The sequence below is a fragment of the Chionomys nivalis genome, chromosome 10 (genome assembly GCF_950005125.1).
Source record: "Chionomys nivalis chromosome 10, mChiNiv1.1, whole genome shotgun sequence".
NCBI lineage: Eukaryota > Metazoa > Chordata > Mammalia > Rodentia > Cricetidae > Chionomys > Chionomys nivalis.
The window spans coordinates 16,998,086-17,017,726 of NC_080095.1; the positions used below are offsets into that span (position 1 = coordinate 16,998,086).

The window sequence follows — 19,641 nt, forward strand, 5'->3', positions numbered from 1 at the left end:
TGTCCTGGAACTAGCTCTTGTAGACCAGGCTGGTCTCAAACTCACAGAGATCCGCCTGCCTCTGCCTCCCAAGTGCTGGGATTAAAGGCGTGCGCTTGGCTGGATCATAAGAGGATGGTAACTATGACTATCTAATCTCCAACCCATCAAAAGCTTGAGAAAGGAGATAATATTACTCGAGTAGGTAGGAAGTGCAATCAAGCAGCTTCCAAAATGTGCAGTAATATGATAGAAACAACTGGCTCCCTGAGCAATCACCCAAAGTCTCATTTGCAGTGTTGAAGCAACCAACTTTGGCTAGGGCCTAGAGTAACTGACAGACCATTTTCAGAGGCAGGAAAACTTTCAGAACCGTCTTATCCTGTCTTGGCAAGATTCGGCAGTCTTTTTTCTTGTATCCTGCTTGTCCAGTCTGTACATCATTCACTTTGTCAGTGGTCGAGGCATGGGCAGTTCCTTGCCCAAAGACCAGTTGTGCCAAGAAGAAAACAAATGGAGATTAGCCAAAGGGTGAGAGGCATCTACAGATCAATGCCTGGGCACAACGACGGCCACCACTGATGACTTGGTACACCAGTTTCAGGGAAGGAAACACAGAGCTTTTCCAGTTTTCCCGAGAGCCTCTTGAAGCACTGTGGCTCTGGCAGCTGTCAATCACAGCACACCTCTGGCCAGTTCCTGTGCTGTGTATGTGTGAAGTTACCAAACATGATGTCCTTCTCCAGTTGGGTCACCACCCAGTGCCAGGAAGCAGTAATCCTAGTCACTACCCCAGATCTAGTATCTTCTAATCTGTGAGCTGCTTCTGGTAGGAGTTACTTTCCTCAAACACCTGCAGTCAGCAGGTCTGAGGAGGCCCAAGGCCTCCTCTGGCTCCTCTCTACCTGGGGTTTGGCCTCCACTGCTTAGCTCCTGCCAGAAGGGATGGAAACCCAGAGACCATGTAATGGGCAAGGGCGACTGACCCAGAGGTGCCCTTCCCTGCACGGATCAAGCACAGGTAGAGCGAAGCTCCTGGGCTGTTTTCACAGGCGTCAGCAGCAAATGGGCCAGCACAGACCTAAGCTCATACCCTCGGCATGTCTGCCTCGCCGGGCACTTAGTCACGCATCAAGGTTAGAACTCCATTAGATTTCTAGCCACCAGATTCGTATGCACATTGCCTATTTAAAAACCAAGTGCTGTGTGTCAAAAGCTGTGTCTGCCTTTTTTCTCTCCTTCTCTCTCTATAGCCCTGCAATTCACTCTGTAGACCAGGCTGGCCTCGAACTCACATAGACCTGTCTGCCTTTGCCTCCCGAGTGCTGAGGTCAAAGGTGTGCACCACCACGCATCTGCCTTTTCAGTCAACAAGGGAATATGGTAGCTCACAGGTTCAGCTTCTAAGAGTGGAGATGAGGCGCTAATGGACAGTTGGCACTCAATAGGGGGACACAGGACACCTGCTCCCAGTGTCTATGACCTGACAGTAACAGCATGTTGAAACCAGACTGCCCAATGCCATGGCTAAATTTAGTTTCATGATGAGCGATAAAATTCACATGTTCTTTATTTAGTCCATATAATACACCATTTTAAAGAGGTCTTTAAAATCAGATAAAAGAGCATATTAAATGGCAAGTGCATGAAGTCTTTCTTCATAAACAATGTCAAAACAAAAAAAGTTTTGAATTACAAAATGTTAAAAAATATGTTGGTACTTAACATTTCACTAAAGCATAAAGTTACAGATATTTTCTAAAGAAAAATAACTGTGCCACTTACCTATTTTTGCTGTTTCTATGAACTTTTCTTAAATTCTGTACATAGGACATTTTGTACAAAATACGAAGTCTACATTTTTATTACTTATTACCATAAAACAAAGATACAATGTATGTACAATGTTCAAAGGAAGCCATACAAAGCCACACTAGAAAGACACTTGGAACTGTGACATCTCTGGCGCACAGATACATTTTGGAAAGAGTGAAGGTGCCAAACTTAGAGCCTTACGAAGAAAAACAGTCGTCAGTTTATTTTCAACATGGTACTTTTTTTTTAAAACCAGTTTGGTACAGAACCAACAGTGTCTCTATAACAATATATAAGTTGAGCAATTAGCACAGGGAACCCAAGTACTAACTAGGGAAACTTTAATAGGCCAAAATATTGAGTAATACTTTTGTCAAAGAAAATTAGTTTCTCTCAAAACGCTTTTTTTTTCTTCCTTATTGGTGAAGTCTGTCTTCAATAAAGAGCAGAAATAAAACCTAGACCAGCTGATGTTCTTCTGTGCTGAGCTTTGAACAATCACCCGGACACTGATAGCTTGCGTTCCACGCAGGGCAAGAGTCTCCCGGGACCTCTCCCCACATATGGAACACCCCACATCAGGGCCATCTGAGACTCTACCAGCTAAAGACGAGAGTTCAAACAATGGGGTTCAAAATACATAGACACTGCTTTAGACAATAAAAGCACCCTTTTTCCCTCAAAAGGAGAAGGCATCTCAACTTTTTTTTTTTTTAAAATGATAGATTTCATAATGGTAAAGTGGATAGATACTTGTCAAGTTTCTCAGGAAGTGTTCTTCTCACCCAAGCAACCAGCCTGTCCATCTACAGCTGGGGTCACCTTTCCGTTTTGTGTCCTGCTGGCTCTCCCCTCCCTGCAGATGCCTGTCTTCCTTGCTGTGTTGAGTGAGCATCAGCAGCGAGCCAAGGAGACCCAGGACAGGTTCTATGGCCACATGAGAGCAATCTCTTTTTTTCCCCATGGATACCCGAGACCACAATTAAAAAAACAGATCTTAAAAGAAGCCACGTTTTACCTCTTATGCATCAAGACATTTAACACTAAGTTATTTTTATGCGCAGACACAAGAAACTAGCCACTGTTCAGAGTAGCGGTACACATCTCACGTGGCTTTCAAGCAGGATAAGTAAAATACTGGCCACCCTGAGAGAAATAAAGAACAGACAAAGCGCTAAGTTTAAGGATTTTTCTCCTCGTGCTATTCCACCTAAAACAGAAGCTTAATCCATGCAAGAAGTCTGGGAAGCCTGTAGCAGCATGTGTAGATGGGCAGAAACACAGACATTGCACTTTTCCTTATGAGTTTGGTAATGTGTGCTTTTTTTAACAGAAAGGCTCACCGAGGGCACCCTAACAGCACAGCCTGCAGAAAGCCCAAAGGCAGATGCAGTTTGCAGTAGGCCAAGTGGCTTAATTATTGTCATGTTCTACCAATGTGGAATTCTTAGATCCGACAATTGTATCAATTCAAAAGCCTTGTTGAAAGATAATGTGTAACTAGATGAAAAACTGATTCTGCAAATTAATATGAACACATAATTCCAACACTGTGATTCTAGTCAAGGTGAACTGAGAAAGCACTTCTCAGAGCTTGCCTCTCTGAGCTTAGGCGGAACCCTGGCCTCTACCACAGACTAGGAAATATGGCTTTCGGTAGACATTGAGGGGAGCATGACACAGTGTGTATGCCATTCATCAAAGGAAAGAAACACCTTGGGAGGTCCCAGCGCTGAGGATGTTGGCTACTTGCCTAGTAGGCAGCTAGAACGTGAAAGCAAAGAGCCATTTCTATGAGATTTAACCAACAAACACTAGCTGTTGGCACAGTAAATTGTGGAAATGTGTCAAAGGTTGTAAAGTCTTAAGAAAGGAGGCGATGCCTTCTAAAGTGTTCCTTTGATTTGAAAACCATGTTACCATAGAACTACCTACTTCGTAGGCACACAGGGTCCACTTGGGCTAGGGTGCTTTCTTACAGCTCTGACTTTGGGACACAGTCTTACTCAGGGCTAGGCTGGGGAGGTGACAGCATGGTGACAACACTGTCATCAACCCCTGGCTTAGCCAGCTGGGCCAGAGAAGACACCATTGTTTGAACTCCTATCTCGAGCTGAGGCAGCTGAGCATTACTGCCCACAGAACGGGTCGGAGGGCGCTTTGACTTTGAGAGTAGCTGATTGGTATGGCACAAATAGTACGGCTTTTCTACAGCATCCAGGAGAGAACTGACAGGCCCAACTCGGACGTGCTGCTCCACAGGCTAGCGCCCATCCTGGGAGAGCAGCTCACTGGCTCTGCAGTGAGCCTCCAAGGCTTTCTCGGTGTGGGGGTCCTGAGGCAGCTCGGACTTGCGGCGCACAAGGGGACGGTCCTTCTTCGGGTCTTTCTGTGCCTGGAATCACAAATGCAATGCAGTTGGCTACGCACTAGGCTGACTGAGAAGGGAGTTTGCTTCTGAGTTAGAAGTAAAAGGAAAATATGAAGCAAGCAAGGATCACAGATGTGCTGCAGCCTTGGCTGGCCACAGGATATGGGCCCATTTCTTTCTTATTCGTTCACCCCAAATATCCCGAACACTATGTGGCGAGTGTGAAGCCTAGTGGGCAGTTTGAAGAATCTCCAGTTCTCATTACTCTCCTAAGTAACCCCCTCTCTCTTTTTGTTTTGTTTTGTTTTTTGAGACAGGGTTTCTCTGTAGCGCTGGAGCTTCTCCTGGAACTAGCTCTTGTAGACCAGGCTGGCCTCAAACTCACAGAGATCCATCTGCCTCTGCTGGGTTTAAAGGTGTGCCCCACCACTGCCCAGCTTGTACCCTCGTTTTTCACAGAACATCACCAATGTCACTTTATGATCATGTCTGTTACACACATTCCAGAAAGTAGACACTTCTTTAGGGGAAAACAGAATGAATAGTAACAAACTACATTTAAACCAGTTAAGACAGCTAAAGCTTCTGCAAAAAAGTTCTAAAAGTTTCTTACAGTAGGAATTGTTAATTGAGTCATGCAGCTAGAAAAAAAAAATGTGCCCAGAAGTCATTTACATAAAAGTTCCCAATATCAAGTCTAGGAAATGAAAAATTCTTTTCCATTCTCTTTCTGAAGTTTAGGAACTCCGCCTTACCAGGAAGATTTAGACTGTGCACACACACACATGTGCACATATGTACCTGTTTTGAGAAAGGATCTCATTATGTAGCCCAGGGTGGCCTTAAATTTATTATGAAGTCCATGCTGGCCTTGACCTCATGGCAATCCTTCTGCCTTGGCCTCCCAAGTGCTGGGGTTATGAGCATGAGCCAGCAAGCCCGGAGGTTTAGCTAACTGTATCTGCAAAGAACGGGGCCAGAGGGAAGAGCCTGCACTGAGCATCTCTCAGCTTAGCGGAGGCTGTGATGTTAGCACCAGTACTCTGGAACAGAACAGAACAACTCGGCTGTCCGAAGGCAATGCGCTGTGAGAAGACCAGCAGTGCTTTTGGACCTAAGTTCCTTGACCCTAGCTGTTTTCCTTTCCATCCAGTGTCTCCAACCAAAAACCTTTATGATGTAATCTAGGAAAAAAAGAACTATTGAAAGCCAACTATGTGACAACAGAGAGAGCGTGTATGAATGGCTGCTCCGTGTGCTGATGCCTGACTCCCATATGGTGATGAAACATGCTCTTATGCTCTGGCTGGAAACTCAAGCACCTGCCAAGCCACAAACAGAAGCCTGCATTTCACAGAGTTTGGGGTCTTAGCAGGGTTCTCGGTGGATCTGCTTATGAAAACAGCAGTGGTAAGGGCTCCGGCGTCTTGTCTGACACCAGGATTATCGCTAGAGCTGTCACTTGAACCTTAGCACTCAACATGGTGAAGGAAAGTATTTTGATTTACCTGCCAAGAAACCAATCAGCAATCTCCATACAGACTGTCTCCAGTCCCCATACAGACTGTCTCCAGTCCCCATACAGACTGTCTCCATACAGACTGTCTCCATATAGACTGTCACCTGTCCCCATACAGACTGTCTCCAGTCCCCATACAGACTGTCTCCATACAGACTGTCTCCATATAGACTGTCACCTGTCCCCATACAGACTGTCTCCAGTCCCCATACAGACTGTCTCCAGTCCCCATACAGACTGTCTCCAGTCCCCATACAGGCTCTCACCAGTACACATGCTTCTAAGAGTGTATTTATTGGTTTGAGTTTTGCTACAAAACCCAGGCTGGTTTCAAATCCATGATCCTCCTGCCTCAGGCTCCCAAGTGCTAAGATTTTGGGTGTGCACCACCAAAGCTGGCACGTAAAGAGTGGTTTATTTCTAACCCATCAGAAATTCAGAGGTAAAATTCTTCCTTGAATTTTATGTCCATCCTAACACAAACCAACTTTTTAAAATACATGAAATATGTCATTACCTCTGACACAGGCATGCCAGAGACAAGAAATGCCTTAATGTACAGACCATGGTCAAGGCCTTGGAGCTGGACCCAGTGAAGGTAACTGAGGAAACGAAGTGACCAGTGCTTCTGGACATACACGAGGGGCCTCTCTGCTTAGCAATGCAAACAGATGCATGAAGCAGAGGATTTGACAAACCACAAGAGGAACAATGAGAGGAAAGGAGGCAGGGAAGAATGAGACACCATGCAGATGGTGGTGTAGCATGAGCAAGATCTGGGGGACAGGATACGCTGGCAGCATGCAGGCAAGGGTGGGTGGATGAGGAAGCAGAAGTGTTGCTAGAGGCCCTGTGGAGAACATGGGTTGCGTACACAACGGAGCACACCTCCTTTATCTTGGAAAGGTGTTGAGTTCAAACTTTAGAATGAAATTTGGGGTAGAAATAGTCAATGTTCTTTAGTTCTGTCTTGCCCATCACGAGGTGTGATGTTATGGGAAGAAGGGAAAATACTTCATGCACGCCGTGGTGACTCATCACGCTCTGGCAGATACAAAGCCTTAAGTACACGCTATGTATTTTCCAAGGAGTACCTGCACTGCCTGCCTTCCGTCTCTACACCTTTCTGACTTGCGTGGTAGACACTGCTTTTCTCCCGACCAACTGTTAAAAATGAAAATTGTTAATATTTTAAACATCTCTGATATCAACGTTACTCACATGAAGCTTACACACTTTTCAGGGGTGTGTTCTGTATGGGGTTCCACACAGGAAATCCAAATATTATTGAATTTCTCTACCTCCCCCATCAACCAAATGCCTTTCTTAGCATTAACTCTTGCTCCTGGTCTTCAGCAGAACCATCTTATTTGCCTCTCGTCCTGTCCTGACCCAACAGTCAAACCCACTTAGAGCAACATGGAATCTTGTTGGAAAAGCAGTGAAAATAAATCTGAGGGCCACAGAAAGTGTTCACATTATTGAACCCCAGACCTTAGTTTTTAGCTATAGCTTTGTTTGGTTTTTGAGCCAAGGTCTTCCCATGTAGCCTGGTCTAGCCTTAAATGTACACAATCTAGCCTTAGTATCCAGAGCACTGGCACCACAGGCATGGGCTACAACATCTGCTACTTGGCACATTCTTTTGCTGCCATAACTGATTAAGAATTCCAAATGTTCTCAAATGAAGAAGAGACCATTTCACCTGGTGGTGGTGGCACACGCCTTTAACCCCAGCACTTGGGAGGCTGAGGCAGACTGATCTCTGTGAGTTCGAGGCCAGCCTGGTAACATAATGAGTTCCAGGACAGCACAAAGAAACCCTGTCCCAAAACACCGAAACAAAAACAACAAAAAAGGAGTTTATCATTTCAAATATTACCTATGAGCCCATACTTCAGAAAACCTTCATCTAGACACTGAGAGTCATGTAACTTCATGTACTAAAGCTCTGAGGTTTAAACCACAGATATCTTGACGCTGGGCAGTGTTGTCTTTTTTCAGGGTTGCTATTCTAGGTCTTCTGAATTTCCACGGAAACTTTTATTCCATTTCCAAGGCAGGCTCTTTACGGTTGCCTAGACAGCTTCAAGCTTGAGATCCTCCTGCTCTGTCTTTGCGCCATACAATTTCAGAACTGGTTGGTTTTTGAGCCCGGGTTGACCTCTGAACATGTTATATAGCCAGGAATGACTTTGAACTTTTGATTTTCCTGCCTTCACTTCCCAAGTGCTAAGGCTCCAGGAGTGTACCACCATGAAGGGTTTATGATGTGTGGGAACCACCCAGACTTTTGCATACAGTAGGCAAGCACTCTACCCACCAAGGTATATCTCCGCTTGTCAGTTTCTTAAGGGGTTAAAAAAACAAAACAAAACAAAAACCCCGCTGAGATTCTAGTGGAGAAATTAATTTGGAGAGAACTAACTTCCCTGTGTGCGGTATCTTCTGACTCAGGAGCATGAGCCACAGAACTCAAAAATAAGGTGGAGGACCGACTTTGTAAGAATGTCAATCACACAGAAAGCAACTAGATGATATAATTTTAAGTCACAGAAACAGACAGCCACAGGAGCCTCTCAGAGCAACCTGCCAAGGCTGCTGAGAATGCCCAACTGGTTTTACCAAAAGGGTACCTGTCACCACAATGGGTAACAGCTGGGAGGCTCCATGGTCCCAGGGCTAACAATGCCAGAGACTTTTCAAGGCGTTTTTGCTTGAGGTGTACGATGAATCTGGTGTGTTCTTGATCCAGCTGCTGATCTCCTAAAGCACACGGTGTGAGTTATAGTGAATTGCGACTAAAGCTGAAGGATGTACCAGAAGAAAAATTCCTCTGAACTTTCACGTACTCATTGTGCAGTAAACGGCTTACAGGCCTTCAACTTCTTCTAAACTTTATATGGCCCAAGTAGAAGCCCTGTCTCAAAAAGGCCCCCCCCCCCCAAAAAAAAGAGAAAGAAGTCACCAAATCCCAGAGGAACATGGGCATCTCAGATAAGCATTCAGCTGGATTGCCATTGGCAAATTCAGGGATGCAAAATCAAAGTGAAAATAAAAAACATGACCTTAATTCCTTTCAAAGTTACAAAGAAATCATACAGGAAAGCTAGTGCCTACAGGTAGAACACAGAAAATACATAGGTTTTCTTCCTTTTCAAATCATCCCTCTTCCCTCTCCCTCACTCTTCTTTTTTCTCCAGGAGATGAGTCTCTCTACATGACCCAGACTGGCCTTGAACTCACAATTCCCTTGCCTTGTCTTCTCAAGTGCTGGGATTATGGGCCTGAGTAACTAGGCCCAGTTGAATTCTTTTTTGTTGTTGTCTGTTTGTTTTCAAGACAGGGTTTCTCTGTTTATCTTTGGCTTTCCTGGAACTCACTCTGTAGACCAGGCTGGTCTAGAACTCACAGAGATCCGCCTGCCTCTGCCTCCTGAGTGCTGGGATTAAAGGCGTGCGCCACCATGCCTGGTCCAGTTGAATTCTTGATGAGATCTATTCATTGCCAATAATAACCACTATAATAAGGAAAGTGTAGAATTCAACTAATTCCTGATTTTTCCCATTGCATTTTTAGTTCTTTCATGTTTGGCCGAGCAGAAAGAACTATTAAATTCATCTATTTAAACAAACTTTAATTTAAGTCAAGGGGCTGAGGATGAACATGGATTCCTATGACAAGTGCTAAGGCTGAGCCCTCCTTGCTCAGCATTGTGACCGGGAGCTGTGACTCCCAATCGGGCAACCATGTTGCTACGGTGAAAAGAAATGGCCACAGGCACCTCTGCTTATGGTATTGACATACAAGCTGCAGGCTTTCTGGGCCCCATCACCAGTAATCATGAAGAGATGCTGCCGCACCCTCTCTTCAGGCCAGGTCTTGAAGTGCTTCTGTGTGCTACCCTGGGCCATAGCCCAGTTCAGAAGGTTCCATGTCTGGTGTTCTGCAGACACGTGTGGTTGGGACTGATGGAGGCTCAGCTGGCTAGACTGCTCACTCTTAGTAATGCCTCATCCTATCTTATCAGGTGGGGATTTACTGGAACCAAACAAAACAGATTAGAGAACCCTTCTGTTTATTTAACTGCACTCCAATAGACGTCTGAGCAGTAAGCGGCAATAAGGTTCCCTTCTACATTCCAGAATCGGAGTGCTAACGTCTAGGGATCCTATCATTGGTCAAAGGGGGCTAAAATTCACAAGTCAGAATAATCAACACCTCTAGGCATTCAAGGCATTGTTTACACTCGCCTGGAACAGGGGGCATGCCCAGACGAATGCAGACTCTCAGGACCTGCAGAAGAACTCAGTGGATAACCCTCCTTAAAACCTTTCTGCGTGTGTTCTCAATTTGGCAGGAAGAGATCTCTGGATCAGAACTGCTCTAAATGGTTGCATGGAGTTGCAGTTACTGGAATCGCTGCTGGCACAGCCCTGGCTGCCACAGGGGCTTTGGTTCCTGGTTGAGGCTAAGCTTCTCCATCTTGGTGTCCTGGGAGGTGAGGGGTGTTAACACCTGCTATGAAGAACTAAAGGAAGTGTCTCTGAGCCAGAGCACAAGTGAGAGGGCTGCAAAGGGAAAAGTGAATGGCAAGATGCTATTGCAAAGCTTCAGATTTTGCTCACGCTCATATAACACATAGTTAGGAGTTGGGTTTCTGTTACTAAGGTAAATGAAGCAACAAATTGCAGACATACACTTAATTGTTAACTTTTCTAGCAATCTGATCATTCAGATCTACAGATGTTTCCTAACAGGTGACTACATTTCCCTTTATAGCATTAGCTTAGCGGAACGTGACGGACCCGTCAAGCACATCTGTAGCGGGCACAGCCCTGCTGAGCTCAATGCACTTTTACCTGACGAGTCTCGTCGCTCACTGTCTTTCTCAGCATCTGCACATCTTCAAACTGAGGCCCATCTGTCTCCATTGCCACCGGAATGCTCATGGCGCTGGCTTGACTATACACTGCATACTGCAATGCAAAGTATGGAGTCACTCTCTGTTAGGTGCCGGGTCTGAACTTAGGGCCCTCATACTGCAGGGGTCGCTTGCCCACTGTCCTTCCCTGTGGCCCTCTCCCACAAGAAGCCATGTGGTAGGAGACAAGCTTGCCTACTTGCCCACTGATGAAGCCTGTGGGCTGCTGCCTGCTGGAAAGGGGCTCACCCTCCTTCAGGCTAGGCTATGGGAATGACCCTCTGCTGGCCCCAAGATCACTTCTACATCTTCCTAAGTTCACCTCAAACCAGTCACCCCACAGCCCTCCTGCATCTCTGGAGCCAACACACTGAAGGGGCACTGCCCACAGCAAATGGCCACTTCTCACCCCGTTCTCTGCACACAGCCTGTCAAGCCCTCCCCACCCCCAGCTCTCTTCCCTTCTTCACATCCACCCTGGGGCAGCTGCCCCAAATCCTCCTTCATTCCAGCTCCTCAGTATTTTCTTAATATCTCAAACCTTTCAATGCATCCCGATAGCCTGCTTGTCACTAAAAACTAACGCAGCCTGGATTTTTTCTGATCCCTCTAACCTGGCACCCTGTGCCCCTGGAATCAGGCCTGCTCTGCCTTGGGGCTCTGTGCTCAGCTTTCCTACCTCTTCACTTCCTTGTGTTCTGGGTGCATCAGGCAGGTTGTAATGGCAGATGGCCCCCACCCTGGCCCCAGTGACTTCAGGCTTTGTGAGCAGAGGGATGTAGCCCACAGCTTGTTAGCTGCTGGCACCAGTTCTCCCTGTGTGGTCAGCCGGGGTGGCGGGGACAGTCAGTGTCTGTTGCAGGTTGGAGGTTATGCTCAGTTCTTCCCTTGCTATGTATGTGCTGACAAGAAGTCCAAAGCCTGGAGGATGCTGGGTCCCGTGTTCCGGCTATGGCCACCCACATACGTGGTCTCAGCCACCCCTTGCTAGCAGCTCTGTTCAGGCCAGTCTGGCTCCTGCTCTTTCTCTATAAGCCACCTCCTGGACACTAACTATGTGTCTGCTTTACCCTCCAGGCCCTGTACTTGTTGTAACCACACTTGGCACTCCAGTTTCTTCTTACAACCGCAGAGCCCTCCTGCCCTTTGTGCTACCTGCTCTGCTCAGTAGCCCCCTTCACACACTCCTCTAAGAGGCAGCCCCCTGTGAGCCTGGCCCTTCCGGCACACCACCCTGCTGCTGACTGAACTGCAAGTCCGCCTGGGCCACTGTGCTCCTTACATACATTTGGAAGGATAAAGGCAGATGGCGTCTGCCCTCTCTCCAGTCTTATCACAGCTCCCTCGAGGCCGACCCTGAGTTTCTCTAATATCTTCTGACTTGCCTAGGTCTTGGGCCCTTCCCTCAAATGCAGACTGTGTGACAGCTGTAGAGTCAGGACTCCCTGTTTCCCCTGGGCTAGACCTCATCCAATACCAGTGCCATTTCTTCCTGAACCTCCCCACAGACACAAGCCACACCTGTCTCTGCAGTCTAGAGCAGCCCTGTCCTCGGTCGTGTGCTATGCTCTGGGTGCACCGGCCACCTTATGCACCCTATGCTTGTAGGTGCCAGGCTGTATTTGGCTCTTATGTTTTTATCACTGGCAATTTCCATAATTTGATTCAGGATACATGGCACCTTGTCCTCAAGGTGCTCAGAGTCAGGTGGAGAGGAAGAGAAAGTGATGGAAGTCTACATGACACACTACTGGGGGCCAAGCTAAAGCAGAGGCTTCATCTTGATACTCCAGAATAAAGCCAGTGTTTCCCACAGGAGTTGCACGAGCTGTGGAAAGGATTCTGTGCTCATGGGCTGTGATGGTTCACAGCAGATGAAGTTCACTCCCAGTAGGCACAGGCAGGCTTTCCACAAAGACCACAGGAACTCAAGAGGCAGCAGCTCACGGAGGATGAGAATGCACAGGCCTCCATAGAAGGTGGAGGACCTGAGCCACGATCCCCTGCCACAGTGGCCCAGCTGCGCCCACACGACATCCCACCTGGGGGCAGAAGACGAGCAGTAAGATGCTCTAGAGTCTATTTGGTGGATTAAAAGAAACACACCATTGTTGGAAATGACCAGTGTTTTAGAATTCCACCCAAAGCATATGGCATGGAAAATCCAAAACAATGTCTTTTAAGCCACAGCTTCCAGATTCCTTCTCCACCAGCTTGCCTGGGCATTTCACATCTCTGGGCAGATGAGACATTTGCTTGGCCTGCAGAAGCAAGGGGTTGCTTTGAGAAGCCAGTGAACACACTGAATTACTGGTAACCTTCCTTTGGATGGTGAAGCTGCATGTTCACTCTCACCAAGGTTGATATGAAAACTGCTTAAGAACTCACATAGCCAACACCACACTGAACACTGTAATAACAAGTACTGGCCGGAAATTAGTTAGTACTAACTTTTCTCTCAAGAGAGTGAGCTCTAAGGCTACACTTTCAGCTCTGAGGTCTTAGCACATGAAGTATTTTCCACTTCAGAAACACTGTGTCATGGGGCTGGGCATGTGGATAAGACTCTTGAGGACTGTCACAGATGGTTCCACACAGAGATGGGGGTGAGGACAGTGGGAAGGAGGTCACCACAGCTTCAATGCCAAACCCACCTCAGACAGTTTAAAGAGCCATCAAAAGGAATAAAGCAGGAACCTTGGCTGCAAGGCCACATGCTGACACAACAACCAGCTCTTAGTTTGTATGAAGAAGTTTTAGGCAGTTTCTTTCTCAACAGATTATTTCCATATTCTAGACAAAGCACACTTTCCAAGGCTTTTCACTCCTTAGCTAAATAAAAGCTTCCAAACAAACCAAGATCCCCAGGGCAATGTCAGCAAGGCTGAACCACCTAAGCCTGTTCACGTATGTTTTTTCCACGTTTTACAACTATCAGTACTTCAACCTCACTTTCAACATAAACCTAACCCATAAACGCAGATCTCTATAAATAAGCTACAGGCCTTAGAAGAACTTCTCTGTAGCATGGACAGCAAGGCTGGGAAAAGCGGCTATTCGTCCAGGTGGAACCACAAACGCGTAACAGACTGCCATTAAGTCTCTTTTCATTGACGGATGCAGGTCAGCATGTTGCTTTATAGGAAAGTACACACTGTTATCTTCATGGATCGTTTTTATTAAATGACAAAGATTAAAAAACCCACATCCAACTCATATAATAATTTATACACACTTCTCACCAAAAAGAAATACACGGTTAAGTAAAACATTTTCTTCCCTGGAGAGCTGAGAGAAGCCTGAGAGATCTTAGTGTGGAAGGTCAGACATTTCATCAAGTGACCGATAGAACCAGACACACAGAGCAAGGAGAAACACCCTGGTATCACCGATCATTCAGTCCAGCAGACACAACACCAGCGGACCACGACTGCAAAGCTGTCCCAGGCTCTGGCAGCCTAAGAACTAACATTGGATGGAGGCTGCTGACCATTTGTGTCTCGCTTCACCTGGCGAGAACGTACGGACATCAGCTAGGGTAGAGGAAAGGTTAGTGTGAGCAGGGCGGAAGTGAGTTAGTTTATCAGCATACTTCATCTGTTTCAAATATGAAAATAAAAAGAGAAATATGGTTCAAGTGACAGCATTTATGACATTTGAGCAAGAAAGGACATTACAGTTTTAAGAGGTTACATCCTGATTTTCTTTTTACCACATCATATCTTACTTTTAAAAAAAAGAGAAAAAAAGTCGATTTTGTGGTAAAAATTCTGTGTGGCAAATAAGTACTTATACAAGAGGAAGGTTACAAAGTTGGAAAGTGTTTTATTGTGGACATTTGCACATACAGTGTTAGTGACGATGGCCTCCCCTCCTGGGGTGGGGCTAGATCCTATTTCATCAAACATTCAAGCAACGCCTCAACACTCCCGTGTTACTCTCTTTTTTAGTACCTGGGGATTCGCTTTGGCTAGATTTTCTATTTTAACCCATGCTTCTTCTCGCTCTTTCATTTTTAGCTTCTCTCTGAAAAACAGGAAAACGTCATTTGTATTAGAGAAGACTTGCATTCAGGCAGGATAGGGGTGAAAAACAGGAAAACGTCATTTGTATTAGAGAAGACTTGCATTCAGGCAGGATAGGGGTGAAAGCTTGGAGGTTAGCAACACAACCACGTTTTCCAGGCCTTTCTGGTCTTATTCCATGTCTTTTACTGTGGCTCTCAACAAGGTAACATGAAAGAAACTAAACCTAAAAACAGGCCAAGAGTTAGAATAAAGATTTTAAAAAGTAAAAAAGTTAAATATTAAACAAGAATTTAAAACACTCCCTATCTCCTGCAAGTAGGCCCAATGTTCCTAGCCTGACTGGCTGGCTGTTTTCATACCCACTGGCAGGTGGGTCTGCAGAAGAGCCAAGGAAGCCACAGCCAGCACCCCAGCGGTGACAGGATCCCAAGGGAGACCAGGGTTGCTTCTGACATCATCATTAGAGGCACTGGATTTAGGCCACTGTTTTTGAGGCAAAAAAAAAAAAAAAAAAAAAAAAAAAAAGTGCTACCACAGACAACTTCTGGAGCACTGTGACTCTCTTAGGCGTGGAGGAGGGGACACCGGAGAGCTCCTTCTTAGACACTCACATCACACTGACTTTAGCCCATGTGCACTCCGCCCTCGAGGGCTGAGACCTGGTCTGGTGTAGCCCTGCTATCCTGTGCTTCACTGACACACATTCTGCATTTCACTCCACCCAGCCTGTGATGGCACAGAATTTGCTGCGTTCACTACTATATTATCAGACACCAAAACAGAGCCTCACACATCATCTAAGGAACAAAGAAATGGTGGTTAGCTAGACAGACATCTGTAGTTTCTCTACCTTAGTCACTTTTATGTGGCAAGCAGAGCTAAAATCTGCCAACAGTTCACACTGGGTTTGTAAGGGTGTTTTTTTTTCTTTTTCTTTTTCTTCAAAAGGACAAGGTCTCACTATATAGCTAAGGTGACCTTGAACCTTATAGTACTCTTCCTGCCTCAGCCTCCAGAATATTGGGGTAATGGACTTGTGTTGCCACGCCTGGCCTGAAAAGTGACTTATTTAAGTAAATAAATAAGATGCATTATTATTACTTGGGTGTGAGTAGGTACCTGCAAGCCCTGACTGGGGAAACAGACGGAGTCAGAACTAGCAGCTTGTAGTAGAACATGGCATGAGTGTGGAGGTCAGAGGACAATGCTCTGGAGTCCATGCTCTCCTTCTGTTTTCACACAGGTTCTGAGCTCAGGTTATCAGACATAAGGAACTGAGACATCCTGCCAGCCAGCCATTACTAATCAGCCACATGACTAAGTGCCCAGCCTAGGGACAGAGCACCTGGACATCTAGGCAGTCTCTGTGAAGTCCTCAGGTGCACAGAAGGAGCACCATGAAAAAGGCCAAGGCGACAGTGGAAGGGTGAGGACCCTGGTGTTAGACACACGCTCTTTGGTAATAGGCTACCATCAACCTTTACCTTGCTTCCTAAACAAGAGCACAACAGGGTTTCTTTCTAAAAGCTCAAAATGAAGAATAACTCTGTAGGAAAACAATGGTGGTGACAGACAAATGGCAGTGGAATATTAAGGAGTATGGAAAACAACCTGGGAAAGGAGCACTTACTTCAGTTTCTCTGCTTTGAACTGCTGGGTACAGTCATCAAAGAGTTTTTGGTTCATCTCCATGAAGAGTTTCAGGGCATTGTATATCAAGCCGTGTATTGTCCTGCAGAGTGAAGGCCACAGTGAAATGCCAACACTGGACCCTTCTCATCCCTCTCCTACCTCCTGCCATTTCCCCTTCCCTTCTAAACCGCCAAGTCTCCCTTATTTCTGAAGTTCTACCCACAACAAGTTCACTAGGTTCTAATACAAGCTGCTAGCTCTTCCTCTATCTGTTTTTCCAGTTAGGGCCTGCAGGCACCTGCCTGGCCAGGAAGGTCACCTTCCTGGTAACAGCAGCCAAAGTCACTTTACCTGGAGACTGAATAGAAAAAAGAATTACAGGTAAATTATTCAGATGGCAGCAACAGGAGACTGACTGTATTTACAGTGCTCCACAGAGGAAAGAAAAGCTCTGGGGTTCACATCTGGCTAACACTGAGTGTGTAGCTCAGCATCCAACACATCTGGCATCCAGATAGAGCGCCTTGCAAGGCATCAAGAGCTTTCACTAGGGGAGCTAATTTTTTTGCCCTCATGAAGTGAAACGAAAGGGAGGAGACAGAATACTCCTCAGTCACATAAGCCACCTGCTCTTCTCTTTCATCCTTGGGTAACGTCCACAGCAGGGCAGCCCTGGAGTTTAACCCATGGGCTCCCCGATGTGTCGTGGGACTTAAAGGAGTAACGTGCCCTACCATGTTCTGGCAGGACTGATCCTATGAAATTTGCAGTGGCATTCAAACTCCCCTGGAGGCTCTGGGAGAGGCCTGGAAGGTGCTACTGTTGAGACCAGCAGGGAACTGGGTGCAGACAAACAGGCCTCTGTACTGGCTTGGCATGGGGTAAGGAGGCCAAAGACAGGGCAGAGACAATGCACACTGCTGCTTAACTTAAAGAGTCACAAAGAAACTGATGTTTATTATAAAAGCTGATGGTGAGTTAGATTTCAGCTCTAACTGCAGTGATAGCTAGCATGGCATGTGCTACTTAAAAAACGGGAAGCGGATGGGCTGCCAGTTCCTACTTGTTCCAGTGGGTCTTCGAGTTGCGGTACAGGGACGGAAACATGATGGGCAGGATCTTCGCTGCGTTGTCACTAATTAAGCTCATGATGTACTCATTGTTCCAGTAATACAGCGCCCGCTCGGCCACCTGGAAGAAGGGGCAGAAATGTGGGTCATCTGCACAAAGACAGGAGACAGGCATTCTTACTGTTAAACTTGTGAGAAGAGTAAGATATACTGGACCAGACAATTTCCATCAATTCTAAACAGCCTAGATTGTGGTGTTGAACAGTCAATGAAGAGGCAAAAGATAACTTACGTATCAAGAAGTCAACACTGTCGTTCACTTTCCCAATTACTCCATGAACATTCATATGAGACCCCAGGGTGGCTGCCACACTAAGTCCAACGTGTGTGTGCATGAATTCATTAAGTCTGTAGTGTATGTGTGTGAGCACATGTGCGTGCGCGCACACACACACACAGAAGCCACTGGGTGTCTTCCAAGTTGCTCTCCACTTTATTTTTTGAGACAGGGTCTCTCACTAAACTTGGAGTTCCCAATTTGGCAAGGTTGGCTGGCAACACCCTCCTATTTCTAGCCCCTCAGTGATAATAGGTGTGGTCAGATGATCCAAACTCAGGTACTCAAGTTTGTGCAATGGGTACATTATTGATGAGCCACCTCTGGCCCACCCGTAGCCACTCACTACCACTCGTCTCTAGTGTGCGTATCACCCATTTAGTATAGAGGCTGACGCAGAGCGTACATTTGGCTGGGGAGTAGAAAACAGAGATGATAACTGATTTACTAGAGGTGACAATGATAGTCAGAGGCAAGAGGGCTGTCTGTCAGCGTGGAGGCTGTATCTAAGGCAGGTCCTGTGTCAGTCAGAGGGGCAGCAGTTGCCAGGGCTGCAGAGCCGTATCACAGGGTCGGCGAGCCAGCCGGCCCTCATTTTGGGTAAATTGGGGAGCCAGTGTGTGTGTGAGGGTCTTTTTTATTAGTTACTACTAGTTCCCATTACAGAGAGCAAGAAAGCTAGGATAAGCACTCACATCCCTCCATCCACATATGCTGTTGTCCATGCCCCTGCCCTGACTGCTGACAAGTACACACAAGAACCAGACTTCACAAAGCCACCAGGGCATGTGGTCAGTGCTGTCCAGCACACAGTCCTCTAGGCACAGCCAGAGTGCAGTGTAGTGGCCACGCTCAGAAGCTCAGAGAGGAGCAGGACTACAGTTCTGCCACCAGAAGCCTTGAGTGAGTAGGTGGGGCAGGAAGAGGCAGCTGTGGAGGGTTCAGGAGGAAGCGAGGAGAGGTGGGAATGAAAAGGCACATACAGAAATAGAGAACACGTAAAATGGATGGGGCAGACTTGTGACCAAGCTTAATGACCTTAGTCATATCTGGAACCGACACAGTAGAAGACAACCAACTCTCCCACTTAAAACATACATGTGCACACGCATACACACAGTTTTGGGATGTCTCACTATTGCTCATGCTGAGTCTCTTGCCCGAGCCTTTCACGTGCTGGGAAAAAAGGTGTGCACCACCGTGAATGGCAGATAATTCTTGTTTCAGAGTTCAAGACTTTCTATGCTTTCATTTTTTTTTTAAACCACGTAGGTCAGGCAAACTCAAGTCTATAAACTTCCCACCTTGGCCTCCCAAGTGTGAGGATTATAGGTGTACCATCTTGTCTGACCAACACTTTACCTGTATTATTATTTTTTACAAAATTACATTTATCTATTATGTGTGTATATGTCTGTGGTATGGCATAACTGTAGCCCATAAGACAATATGGAGGGGTTGGTTCTCTCCCTTCACTATGTGGGTCCTAGGGATCAAATTGACTGTCAGGTTTGGTGGCAAGCACCTTTCCCTGCCGAGCCATCTTGCCAGCTCTGTATTTTAATTTACTGTATGTGTGTATACATGAGAGCATGTGCTATGATGTGTATGGAGGGTAAAGGCTAACTCGGAGTCCATTCTCTTCCCCACTGTCAGTCACATGGGTTCTGATATTGAAGTCAGGCCACCAGGCTTGCAAGGCAAGCACCTTTACTGGATAGGCCATCTTGCTGGCCTCAACAGTTTCTCTTTCTTTCCTTTATTTTTGAGAGGGGGTGTGCGTCCTGTGCTGCCCTGACTGGCCTAGGGCTCAACATATAGCCCAGGCTGGCTTTGAACTCATAGAGAAGAGAGAGAACACTTATCTATCAATAAATATTTTTTGATCTAATATTTCAAGATTGCACATTAGAAAACAGAAGACAGGGTACTTAAAGGCTCAAATTATAAATTCTGTTTTAGCTTT

At 46.3% G+C, this 19,641-nt stretch overlaps 1 protein-coding gene across 10 annotated transcripts in view; it reads right to left on the reverse strand.

Annotated features, from left to right (window-relative positions):
* Window positions 1-1,797: 1,797 nt before the first annotated feature.
* Ppp2r5c (protein phosphatase 2 regulatory subunit B'gamma) overlaps window positions 1,798-19,641 on the reverse strand; it is a 135,619-nt gene continuing 117,775 nt past the window's right edge. For 4 of the 10 annotated variants that reach the window (XM_057783167.1, XM_057783166.1, XM_057783175.1 and 1 more), the window contains 5 exons: window positions 17,332-17,459; window positions 16,267-16,368; window positions 14,562-14,634; window positions 10,547-10,663; window positions 1,798-4,189 (listed from right to left, as the gene is read on the reverse strand). In XM_057783167.1, the coding sequence (XP_057639150.1) occupies window positions 4,058-4,189; window positions 10,547-10,663; window positions 14,562-14,634; window positions 16,267-16,368; window positions 17,332-17,459 (552 nt within the window). In that variant the 3' untranslated portion in view covers window positions 1,798-4,057. Of the gene's footprint in view, window positions 4,190-6,774; window positions 6,849-10,004; window positions 10,006-10,540; window positions 10,664-13,707; window positions 14,142-14,561; window positions 14,635-16,266; window positions 16,369-17,331; window positions 17,460-19,641 lie in introns of those variants that run through there. The other 6 variants (XM_057783169.1, XM_057783174.1, XM_057783176.1 and 3 more) reach the window with 5 other exon arrangements.